The 12,986-nt window shown below is 47.9% G+C and overlaps 1 protein-coding gene across 6 annotated transcripts in view; it reads left to right on the top strand.

The window, feature by feature from the left end:
• Window positions 1-6,893: 6,893 nt before the first annotated feature.
• DOCK9 (dedicator of cytokinesis 9) overlaps window positions 6,894-12,986 on the top strand; it is a 283,314-nt gene continuing 277,221 nt past the window's right edge. For all 6 annotated transcript variants that reach the window (XM_028112025.2, XM_028112023.2, XM_028112024.2 and 3 more), the window contains exon 1: window positions 6,894-7,042. In XM_028112025.2, coding sequence (XP_027967826.1) covers window positions 6,914-7,042 — 129 coding nt within the window. In that variant the 5' untranslated portion in view covers window positions 6,894-6,913. The remainder of the gene's footprint in view (window positions 7,043-12,986) is intronic.

Genomic DNA, 12,986 nt, shown 5'->3' with positions numbered 1-12,986 from the left:
GTGTGGAGTCTGCTTGAGATTCTTTCTCCTTCTCCTTCTGCCCCTCCTGCTTGTGCTCACTCTCTCTCTCTAAAATAAGTAAATATTTTAAAATAAAGTAAAATAAATCTTAAAGAAATACAAGTGGTAAGATAAAAATATTTGGTTATATTTTCTTTCAGGGTAACACCACTGTACTTACCATAGTTACTGTGGTCACTCTATGCAACCAGCTCTACACAAATATTTGGTTGCAAATGGACACAATCTGGAGAGTTTGACAAATACAACTCTAGTAGTCAGACTGGTCTGTGCAAGGCTCTTTTCCCCATCCCTTATGTAAAATATTTGTATTTTCTCACTTAATATATGGAAATATCTTTTCACACTTTCTTTCTTCCATCTTCCTTAGTGTTTTCTGCAGTTTATCCTTTGCTCTAGTGGACAAAACTGACCCAAACCCACAACCCTGATTGTCTTCAAAGAGCTAAAAAGACCCATGTTTCATTGAACTCCAGTGTGCAAAAAGCTGCAGCTTTGGTATTACCGGTTTTTGCAGTCTGTGAAGGGTTCCCACCCTGGAATAATGAACACAGAGAAGGGCACGCATCCAGGCCCCCAGCTCGGCGAGGCTTCCTCACCCGTCAGACCAGCCCCAGAGGTTCAGAAATGAGACAAGTTCACTCTAGTGGAATTCTTTACTATCCACCACTCCCAGGAACATGAGGTACAGTAAATTTGGAGGAGCTGATAATGAACTGTGACTTTCTTTTCTTCTGAGTTCATTTGTCTACCCAAGGTCAGAACTATTTTGTTTTGGGAGAGTTGAGGAAATTCTAAGCACTTCAGAACAAGGTCTCTACTTCTCTGGAGTCACCAGGATACACCCCCCTCCTCCCATATTTAGACTGGGCTGGAAGAGCCCTGACCTTAGACTGGATTCATTTCTGGTTGTTTATTATGAAGGTGGAGGGTAGGATCTGGGACTTTCCTCACAATCCCAGGTAATTAAACTTAGGAAAAGCCGTAGTTTGATGCACTATTCTGTAAAGAGTGTTATAGAATATTTTAGGGATTTAGAAGGAAGTCAGACAATATCATCTCTAGAAAGGATTTCTGCAAACTTTTTAAAAAAAAATACAATTTGGAGGGCGCCTGGGTGGCTCAGTTGGTTAAGCGACTGCCTTCGGCTCAGGTCATGATCCTGGAGTCCCAGGATCGAGTCCCACATCGGGCTCCCTGCTCAGCGGGGAGTCTGCTTCTGCCTCTGACCCTCTCTCCTCTCATGTTCTCTCTCTCTCAGATAAATAAATAAAATCTTTAAAAAAATACAATTTGGATTCCCTGTCCTAGAAAAATAATGGCAAACTATTGATGCTGCCCTTCATTTTATTTTTAAAGATTTATTTATTTTAGAGAGAACACACACACACACACACACACACACACACACACACACGAGTGGGGGGTACAGGCAGAGGGAGTGAATCTCAAGCAGACTCTCAGCTGAGCGTGAAGCCTGAGATGGGGCTCGAAGAAGGGGTTGGTGCAGGGCTCCGCCCAGAGCTCCATCTCACCACCCATGAGATCATGACCCATGAGATCATGACCTGAGTGGAAATCATAAGTCAGACCCTTAACTGACTGAGCCACTCAGGTGCCCCTTGATGCTGTCCTTTAAAGAAAGGTGAATAGAATGAATCTGGCTGGTAACAAATTCTATTTTAAAAACAGGTGTTTTTTCTTTTTTCTAGCTAATTTAATAGCGCCCCCACCATTACTTTATTATTAGTCTTGTAGCAAAGCAACTATTTACTATAAAAAGAGTAGTTCAAACATGAAACAATGTTCTCTGCTATAGTCTAAAACAGTTGAATTACAAATACTAATGATTATAAGAAATACAGGAGACAACTGGCTATGGTAATAATGACTTCATATTTCAAAGGATATTGAATGATATTCTTTTAAGTGTACATTATGTACATTTTACCACAATAAAAAACTCAGTCTATTCACCATCAGATTGTAAGAAACTGCAGAATTTTATTATTATAAATATGGACCTCTAGTAGTGCCTTGTATCCAGCAGAGTTCAACATATATTTTGTAAAATAAAGGACCCGACTTTTGTATTAAAAAAGTACAACAATAATAGATGCTTCTTTTTAAAAACTCAATTGATGCAACGATAAAATAAAAAGTGAAAGCTCCTTTCACACGTCTCTGGATGCTACAATCCACAGGACTGGCTAGTCCTTACAGGTTACTTTTTATTTATACTAAAACCAGATATGCTTCTTCAAGATTTACCTGGAAAAGATTTTAAACTAATTATGTATCATTAAGATACATACAAGTCCTAAAAGCAAACCTAACAAGGAAATGATGCAGTAAGAGGTTATCATTAAAACATGGATGATGCTTGAATTATAAGTATTTGGGTGTGGTAGTCATTCATATGCAAGTTTTCAAAACCGGCTGCAATTACATTTCATTTCTACTATCTACTAGTATCATCCTCAACAGAAAGGAAAACTCTCTTCCTATGGTTTCGGAAAAACAAATGTGGGTTACTCCCTCAAGCTAAAATAGATGGATGTCTCTTCCACCACACCTTAAATACCATGCATCTCCGTTCCATGCAGTACCCTTGCCTGGAGGTGATGCTCATCCTTCTATAAGGTGTGACTCCTCTCTCATGAGAGCTGATGCAGTAGTAAAAACTTAGACAATTCTAGGTCCACTCTGGTGGGGATTTAAAAAAATAGCCTTTGGTAAGTGTATTTATATCCAAGGACGGCTGTAATAAAGCACCACAAAGTGGGTAGCTTAGAACAACAAAATGTATTCTCTCACAGATCTGGAGGCTAGGAATCTAAAATCAAGGTGTCAGCAGGGCCGTGCTCTGTCCAAAGGCTCAAGGGAAGAATGCTTCTGTGTCCACCCAGCTTCTGGTGGTTGCCAATAACCCTTGGTATTCCTTGGCTTGTAGATGCATCATTCCAATCTCTGCCTCTGTTGTCACAGAGCTTTCTCCTTGTGTGTCTTTGTCTCTCCTCAGAAGAACATTAGTCACTTTGGTCCAGTATGACTTCATTTTATTTATTTATTTATTTATTTATTTATTTATTTATTTATTTATTTATTTATTTTTTAGCAATCTCTATACCTACGTGGGGCTCAAACTCAGAACCCTGAGATCAGGAATCATATGGTCCACTGACTGAGCCAGCCAGGTGCCCCCAGTATGACCTCATTTTAACTTGATGACATCTGCAAAGATCCTATTTGCAAATTAAGATCATATTCACAGGTATCAGCGTTAGGATTCCCATATATCTTTTTAAGAGACACAATTCAACCCATGACAGTAAGGAACAAATTTCTGCTCAAACTTAAACATGAGAAATGTCCCATTTTATTTATTTATTTATTTTATTTTAAAGATTTTTATTTATTTTACAGACAGCGAGAAAGGGAACACAAGCAGGGGGAGTGGGAGAGGGAGAAGCAGGCTTCCCGCCGAGCAGGGAGCCCGATGCGGGGCTCGATGCGGGGCTCAACGCGGGGCTCGACGCGGGGCTCGACGCGGGGCTCGACGCGGGGCTCGATGCGGGGCTCGATCCCAGGACCCTGGGATCACGACCTGAGCCAGAGGCAGATGCTTAACGACTGAGCCACCCAGGCGCCCCAAGAAATGTCCCATTTATTAACAACACACTTCACCAGGAAAAAAAAAAGGCTCCGCTTTGGGTTGCTGGGAAAATCCATACTCCTGGGCTTAGTTCACATATTCCATGCCTCCTCATTTGACGATAAGAACTTGAGGGGCACCTGGCTGGCTCTGTCAATAGAACACGTGACTTTTTTTTTTTTTTAAAGATTCTATTTATTCATTTGAGAGAGAGCTCGCGAGTGAGCAAGCAAGAAATCACAAGTGGCAGAGGGAGAAGCAGAGGGAGAAGCAGGCTCCCCGCTGAGCAGGGAGCCCCATGCGGGCTGATCCCAGGAGCCTGGGATCATGCCCTGAGCCGAAGGCAGACATTTAACTGACTGAGCCACCCAGGCACCCCCAGCATGTGACTCTTGATCTCAGGGTTGTTGGTTTGAGCCCCATGTTGGGTACACAGATTAATCAGAAATAAAATCCTAAAAGAAAAAAAAGAACTTGCACTTGATTAGACATTGTTAGTAATGGGGCGCCTGGGTGGATCAGTTAAGCAGCTGCCTTCAGCTCAGGTCATGATCCCAGGGATCAAGCCCTGTATCAGTCTCTGCTCAGTGGGGAGACTGCTTCTCCTTCTCCCTCTGCTGCTCCCCCATGCTTGTGCTCTCTCTCTCTCTCTAATGAATAAAAAAGACATTGTCAGTAACTACTGTCAGCACCTTACACATCATCCTCTGCTTCCTAAATGAAAATCTGCCCATTCTAGAATCTAATGAGTTGGCAAGCAAGCATGGAATTTAGAACTGGTAGAGAGACATGGGTGAAATTAGGAGGTTTGGGGAAACCCTTCACTTCCCGGATATATGTGCTCTTTTTTTTTTTTTTAAATTTATGTTTCTTAAAACGAAACAAAAAGGGTAAGAAAAAAAGAAAACCTCACAACCTGCATGCTTTTGCTATTGTTTTTAATTTAAAAAATACATAATCTGTTTGCCTTCTATGGAAGTAGATATGGTTTAGAGAGCCAAGGTAACACAGTGGGGTAAAGGTTTGCGCTGTCTGGGACTGCTTCGGGAGTTCGAATCCCAAAGGGAAATCTTAATTTAGGATTTGCAGACTAGGATCTAAGAGTTTAGGTAAGAAGGGAGTGACATACCCCAGGGTGGCCCAGAGGTGTAAATGTGGGATGTGTATGGTCATACAAAACAGCGGCAATTTCCCCTGAAGGGCAGGGAGATAGGGACCTGCATCTGCCTCACCGCGTGGGGGGTCACCCATTTCTACTCTTGGAACAGGTGAGGACGGGGACATGTCTAGGCTATTCCCTTAAATCGCAGAGGAGGAAATGGGTTAGTGTGAATTGTTTTTATCATACATGACTTGTTGCGTGTATTCTCCAGCCTGCCAGGCTCACTCAGAGCCACATCCTGCATTCCAACCTGCTAGGAAAACAATCCAACGCAGCAAGCTTCTATTGAGCGCTAACTGCATGCCTAACCTCCCGTCTTATTATATGCCAGACCTGTCCATGAAGCCCTGAACCGTGGTGTTTTGCTTTCTGCCCGAGACTGGTAGTTTCCTCTACCACTTTAAGATTCCGAGCTAGGTCAGTGTTTGCCTTTCTGGTGGGGTTGGTCGCAATGGGCGGCCTCCTTCCTTCCGGGGACGAAGGCTTCGACGCCTCAGGGAACTCGGGCTAGAGCGGTGGCGGCGACTCCCGCAAAGGCCGGCTTCAAGCTACCACCGCGCGGGGCGGAATCCGACCAGGCAGGTAAGGAGCTGTCCATCAGCAGGCGGTGGGCGTGGCCTGCGCAGACCGACCAATCAGCGGAGTCCCCCTTAAGAAGGGCTCCCCGCCCCGGGAACCCGCCCAAACCCAAGCGACTGAGCATGCGCCCGGGGCTCAGCGCAAATTCCTCCCCCCTCGCTGTACGCCCTCTTCCCGGCCCTGTCGGAGTTAGGCTGCTCAGGGTTTCCTCAGAAAAGAGGGGAACAGGAGGAGACAGGGCGATGGGACCCCTCAGGGATGGGAAAGTGAGAAAGGCCGTGTGAGGAAGTTCCTCAGATCGGTGGCTGTCGCTAGCAGCCGCCAGCTCCTGGGTTGCGTGGGGCTCCGAGGCCGGCGCTTCTGGGTCTCCCGGGCCCCGAGCCTTGCGGTCCCGCCCGGCCGCGGAGGGGCGGCAGGAAGGCATGTGGTGTCACTTCGGCCTCGTGCAGGTTATTGTTTTTCCTCAGTTTATAGAAGACGTAGGCGAGGCTCAGAAGTTTCGATCCCGCCCAAGGTGACGCAGCAGGGCGCCGTTGCGGGCCGGGGTCTGCGTGCCTCGTAGCGACTGCCCCGGCCTGCGCCGCCCCTCGCCCGGGGACGTTCCCTTCGGCTCCCTTCGGCTCCCCACCGTTCGCGCTACGCCCCCGGGGGGCGGAATGGGGGTTTTAGGCCGAGAAGCGCCGCTGCGAGTGCGTGTGGCGCTCCACGCCGGGTCCCAGACAGGGCGTTCCATCCGGCTCCGCACGGCCGCTTCTTCCCAGCGGCTCTGTGCTCTCTCGGTGCCTCCTAAAGTCCACCTTCCCGAAACCTCAGAGGCCCCGGGCGCACGGGGGGCGTGGTGCCGCCGAGCCCGCTCCCTGCCGCTGGCCGTGGGGTCCCACTGTACAGGCGCCGGTTTCGGGGACTTGGTCTCGCTCCAGCCCCGAATTGTGCGCCCTGTCGGCGGCGGGCGCGAACCTCACCTCGGGTCTTCGGACTTGCGGCCCCGGGAAGCAGTGGGGTCGGAGCGGAGGCGCCCCCACCTGTCCGGTAGCCCGCGTCCCGCCACCTCGCTCAGGCGCCTAGCAGCGCGGGCCGGGCCGACCTGCCGGGCCCGCCGTCCCGCCGCGCCGGCCCCTCCTCCGCCCGCCCCGCCCCGCGCCGCGCCGGACACCCCGCCCCGAGGAGGCGGCCCGGCGAGCGGCTGCCGAGGGAGGCTGGTGGCATGGGGGAGCCGCCGCCGCCACACTCTCGGTCGCCCCTAGCGAGCCCGGGTGCTGCCCTGAGTGCTGGGGACCGCGGACGCCTCGGGGGGCGCCTCGGGGCGTGACACGGTGCGGAGGGCGCGGCCGGGGTTGCGCCGCTAGGACGAGCGGCGGGCGGCAGGGGCAGCGGGCGGGCGGGCGGCGGCGCCGGGAGCTGCGGGCGGGCCAGGCCGGGCGCCCAGGGCGCACCTGGCGGTGGCGCGGCGGGGCCGGACCGCGGGAGCAGGCGCCGCGGCGGCAGTGACGGCGAGGATGTCGCAGCCGCCGCTGCTCCCTGCCTCGGCGGAGACTCGGAAGTTCACCCGGGCGCTGAGTAAGCCGGGCACGGCGGCCGAGCTGCGGCAGAGCGTGTCGGAGGTGGTGCGCGGCTCGGTGCTTCTGGTGAGTGCCGGACGACGGACGGTGGGAGGCAGGCGGGCGGGCGGCCACCTCCTCTACGCTCCTCTAAGTCGATCGGGCCCAGGCCGGGCTGCACGACTCTGCTGGGTGTGCAGGATGAAGAGGTGGTGGCTGCGGGACAGGAGAGAAGGGAAGATCCTGGAGGGCAGCAACTTCCATATCCCCACCCCGAGTCTGGGGGTCCTCTCCCCACTGTTGCCCCTTCCCTCCTGGGAAATTTCCTGGAAGTGAGATAGTCATCTCCCTCAACTACCCTCTCCTCCCCCCCCCCCCCCACCAGTTTACCTTCCTCTGCCAGTTGGGGCTTTACACTCCTTTGCCCCCATTCCTCCCGCAGTCCCCTGCCCTTCCGGTATTCTGGAGGGTCTTGGCACCTGTGGCCTGGAGAGCTGCACCGGAGTGGAGTTGGGGGCTGCTTTTTCCAGTCGGTAACCCAGGGTACGAGGTGGCCCTGCGCACCCTTTGGATGGGCTGAGCTCCAGAAGGGAAGCGGTCCCGCCCCCTCCCCTTAAACTGGCTTCCTGAGGTTTGGCCTCCTCTTTCGGAGGGTTAGGGGGCGTGATAGCAGCCCTTGGTAATTTCAGCATTTGTGCAAATTACTACGAAGTTTGGGGATTTGAAGCAAGTGAAGCAAGCAGTCCCAAGATTAATGTGGTCGTAGCAGAACACCTTTAAGAATGGGCCCCTGGGTGTAGGAAGATGAAGTTTTAAATCGACTTTTCCATAGCCGGGGCTGGTCCTGCTATATTTGGGAACACAGTACACCCAGGTCACTTGGAAGGTGCGGGAGAGGAGTGGACTTTTGACGGCAGCATGTTCTCCCAGGCAGCTGGAAACTTTTAGCTTCTCCTTGGCATTGCTGTTGACATTTGTTTTCTGGAAAGGGGCTTGTTTGTGGGCGGGTGATTTGTGGTATTTGTTGGAACGGTGCAAGAAGATGGGCCTTGGAAGTGATTCTCTGTGCTCTGTGGTGCTGTGTGTGGGGTATCGTCCCGTTGAGTGAGGGGGCACTTAACACAGGAGCCGGCACATCTTTCTGGTGGCAGATAGATGCCCTTCCTGAGCAGACACAGGATGACCTGAATGATGTTTGTGGAGATTGGAGATTGCTGATTTCCATATCCAGCTTGCTTAGTTTGATTTTTCTCTCAGTTGACAGCTCTGCCAACTCACCCCAGATTCCTCAAACTCCAATCAGTCCGCCAGTAATAAACAGGGATTTTATTTTTTCTTTTCTATTGAACTTGATCAGTTGATGGTAAGAGTAGAGCAGAGTCGGGAATAGACTAGAACCTGGCTTCTCCTCCAAAACCCAAACTGACTTCCTTTATCCTAAGGGAGGACTCCCTGCATCTTCTTGACTTTTGCCATTGTGCGTCTGTTAAGGATAAAGCCTGCAACATCTCTGGCATTTTTTCTGTTCTCACCTGAAATTTAGTTCTTTTAACTGGGGGCTGCTTTCCTCATCAGGGATTTCAGGCAAAAGAAGAGTAAGTAAAACTTACTTTCATGACTTACATGACTATGCCATGATTTCCAAAGTTCTGGCAGACCTGAACTGAAGAGGAGGTATTGGTTTAATGACCATTAGGTTGAGCACAGAAGTTCCAAAGTAGGCCCAACAGTGCAACAGCTGTAATGTGCAATATTCTTTGAGTACCTGTCCTTCCTATTGGAGGGTGGCCTACTGATAGTGACCTGGTAGTGTCCATTCCCATGGATGACACATTTCCATGTTACCGCATGACACTTTAATAGTACATCTGTTTTCCTTAGACACCCTCCTCATGAACAGTCAGATGCCTGGCTGGTGTCTCAGCTCTTAGTGTTGTCTATCAGTGGTCACTGTCTGATGAAACAAACAAACAAAAAAATTGTAGGAAAGCAGGTGTCATCACTGGGGCGTTTGAGGGGCTCCCTGGCTGAGTGGGAAGTGCGTTGCAATGGTTCTGCGTTGCGGAAGGAGGAATTAGAGATAGCATACATATACTAAAAATTACCCATAAGCCTCACTCCCTCCACCTCCTGCCAGGTACTCTGCCACCACCTGCTTCTTCTTGCTGCTCCCCAGTGTCCATCAGGAAGCCACAGCAGGTGCACCTGCCACATAAGTTCTGGTTTGGCTTTATTCTAGGAGGATATAGGAAGGTCCCCCTGATCCTTGCAGGAGGCTGAATAGCAACCAAGCCAGGGTTTGGAATCCCATTGGTCTACTGATCCATGTTTGGATGGAAGTATTGCTCTGCTCTGTCTTTGACGACTTGGGTGAGCGCTATACAATGCCTACATCATAGTAAACACTCAATAAATATTCTTAACTACCTGACCGATAAAGCAATTTTGCAGATGGACTAAAATTAAAAATGAATAGGGTGTGGATTTAACTGGCTCTTGCCATGCTTCTAGCGTTGGTGAGTGACTGGTAGTGAGATCAGAAACAACAAAATTAAATAGTTCAGTGGGTAATAAAGGTTGCCACTTAAGCTTTAAAAGTGAGACACGCTCATAAATTTTTCATTTTTGATAGCTTCATTTTTCTTTCTTTTTTTAAAAGATTTTATTTATTTATTTGAGAGAGAGAGAGAGAGAGAATGAGAGATAGAGAGCACGAGAGGGAAGAGGGTCAGAGGGAGAAGCAGACTCCCCGCCGAGCAGGGAGCCCGACGCGGGACTTGATCCCGGGACTCCAGGATCATGACCTGAGCCGAAGGTGGTCGCTTAACCGACGGAGCCACCCAGGCGCCCGATAGCTTCATTTTTCATAGGCTCAGGTTTGTGGGCCTTTAAAAATGATTTTGTATTAATTTGAAGAGCTTGAAAATAAACATACAAAAAAGTGGAGAGAATAGTATAATGAGCCCTCGTAATCCATCACACAGATTCAATAATTATCAAGATTTTACCCAACTTTGTTTTAAGTGTCCCGTGTGTGTGTGTGAGAGAGAGAGAGAGAAAGAGATTGTGAATTCCAGGCCTCTTGTTCTTTCGCTCCATATACCTAGTGTGTGTTAGAAATACGGATATTTTGTACAGAAGTATAATGGCATTACGATAAAATTAACAAATAATCTGTTGATAATACTCTTCAGGTTCCCCAGATTGCTTAAAAAACATCTTTGATAGGGCGCCTGGGTGGCTCAGTCGGTTAAGCATCTGCCTTCGGCTCAGGTCGTGATCCTGGGGTCCTGGGATCGAGTTCCGCGTGCTCGGCGGGGAGCCTGCTTCTCCCTCTGCTTCTCTCTCTCATGAATAAATAAATAAAATCTTTAAAAAAAAAATCTTTGATAGGTAGTTTGTCCTAATCAGAAATTAAACAAGGTTTGCGGAACCTTTTGAATGTGGTTCACACTTTGGTGAATTATTTGTAATAGAGAGGACCCTCTCTGAGGTCAGGAGTCCTGGGTTTCAATCCTAGAGATTTAGTAGTTTAGACCATGGGCTCTGGAATCAGAGCACGTGGATTATAAGTCAAGCTCTGCCCCTTACCCACTGGGCAGTCTTAGGCACATAACTTAGCCTTGCTGTGCCTCAGTTTCCTCATCTGTGGAATGGAGATAATTCTGTACTTATTTTTTTAGGGTTGGTTGGGAGGATTAAATGAGTAATATAGATAAAGCTCTTTGACAGTGCCTGGCATATATTCTACCAGCTACTTAAGTCATGCTGGGCTGTCGCTTAACTTCTCTGAACTTCAAAGTTCTATTATATGTGTGTGTTTGTGTATATATATATATATATATATATATATATATATGTATATATATATATATTTAAGATTTATTTATTTATTTTAGAGAGTGTGCAAATAGGGGGAGGGCCAGAGGGAAGGAAGAGAGAGAGAGAGAAGCAGACTCCCCACTGAACGCGGAGAAGCCTAACACGGGGCTTGATGTCACGATCCTGAGATCATGACCTGAGTCGAAATCAAGAGTCAGATGCTTAACCGACTGAGCCACCCTGGCACCCCAGGCCTCTATTATATTAAATGAGGGGCTCTACTAGATTGTTCCTAGAGTCCCTTTCCTTATCAGCATGCTTGAATTCTAAGATGCTTTTATGAATAGTAAAGATACTGCTACTAATATTCTTGACTGTAGGAAAGGATATTTGTGATTTGGGGTAATGAAGGAAGAATCTCCACATTTCCAGAATTAGCTTTCCATGATTTAGAATAGTCAGGAGGGCAGCACATTCAAAATACATGCAAGCTCAGAAGAAAAACTTCCCTGAGCAGGGTAGAGTTGTGATTGCTTTTGGAGCTCCCAAAGCATTTTACCTTGGGTCTTTCAGATTTATTAAGGATAGCATCATTATGGCCTAGATCTAACAGAGTATGCCACCCAAGGCCTAAAAATATCCTTTCTCTAAAAGATTTGTGTAAATATTATGACACAGGCCTTTGCATGGGTTTGCCAGTTATATGCACTTGGGTATTGCTGCCTAAGTCACCTGGCTTCCAACTTCCTTACTGATCTTCTCTTAGTATGTTCAGCTTCAAAGTCTCCTTCCATGTTCCTTGGACATCCAGCATTATGAAATGAAATGAAACCGAGTTGGGTTGCTCAATTTCCCTTTGTGTTACTGGAGGGGAATGGACAGAAGGTATGGGATGATATTCTCCTGGAGTACATGCTTGGGGCCTTCCTCACCCTCCTAGGTCAGGCAATTCAAGGTTCCGGTATTATCTGAGGTAATGTGAGACTGAGACCTGAGTGGTGGTGTTCTTTGAAATCCTCGGGTAAGGTAAAACCTCATTTTGGCTGTAATTTTAAATCAGGTATGTTAGTAAATCGACAGCTGAGCTGGCCTGAGCATCACCTCACTGTCTTTCTCCACCCTCTGGTGGAGGCCCAACAAACAGAAATGTCCCAAAACACAGGAAGTAGGGTGGAGGCCCATCTCCAAGTAGATAATCAATAACAGGTTCTGTTTCTTTGGTTTCTAGTCCATTTGAATATTAGGAGACAGGAGGGCATTAGTAATGCCTTGAATTTGAAAAGGGAGGGAAGGAATTGTGAAATCTTTATCCACATGGATTGAGGGCCTTCTCTGTGCTAGGACTCTTTGCTGGGTGCTGAGGATGAGCAAGCCTTTGCCTTGAGGGTTTATGATCTAAACAGGTGGACAGGTGAGTAGTTTTCAAAAAGGTGGGTCACAATACAAAGGAGAACATTTAAAGGGTCAAATGGCTGGCTCCATGCATAGAGAAAGATGAAATGACAGAGAACTGGTGTACTTGGGAAAGTGTTACGAAGAACTGGGTTGGACCTGGAAGATGAAGAGATAAGGGGGACTTTTTTTTTTTTTCCCCCAGAAAAGAATGAGAGATTGAACTAATGCTTAAAATGCCCGGGTCAGCCAAGAAGGAGCAGAACAGCTTGGGCAAAGACGGATAAGTTTTAGGGGGAAGGGAAAGAAGTTTTGAGAGGCATAGTTGTTAATTTTGGGAACAGTTTCAATGAGTGGCTGAGGGTACATCACAAAATAATTTTTTCCTTGTCTTTTTTTTTTTTTTTTTGAGAGGGAAAGAGAGAAAGAGAGGAAGAGACTCTTCAGCAGGCTCTACGCCAAGTGAGGAGCCCGACTCAGGGCTTGATCTCACAACCCCGAGATCATGACCTGAGCCGAATTCAAGAGTCAGATACTTAAGTGACTGAGCCACCCAGGCGCCCCTTCCTTGTCTCTTTGAAACCTATATTAGGAAAGAGGTTCATAGCAGTCTATGAATATATGCTTCTTAGAGACATCTTCTCCTAAGGGTAATCTTGGGGGTAAATAATATGATGAGTTTGTGTCATGCAGTCCCAGCGACAGGGAGAAAGGTCTGTGGCATGAAAAGAAAACCCCAAATAGGCCTCAGTGTGTAAACATTTAGGCTATCATGGGATGAGTAGTCAAACATGGGGGGTGCACACCATTCAGTAAA

The sequence above is a fragment of the Eumetopias jubatus genome, unplaced genomic scaffold (assembly GCF_037043125.1).
Source record: "Eumetopias jubatus isolate StellerSeaLion01/CBP00866 unplaced genomic scaffold, mEumJub1_p1.0 scaffold_3, whole genome shotgun sequence".
In the NCBI taxonomy this organism is placed as follows: Eukaryota; Metazoa; Chordata; class Mammalia; order Carnivora; family Otariidae; genus Eumetopias; species Eumetopias jubatus.
The sequence above is the reverse complement of the archived record's forward strand: the minus strand, read 5'-3'. Positions and strand labels throughout refer to the sequence as shown.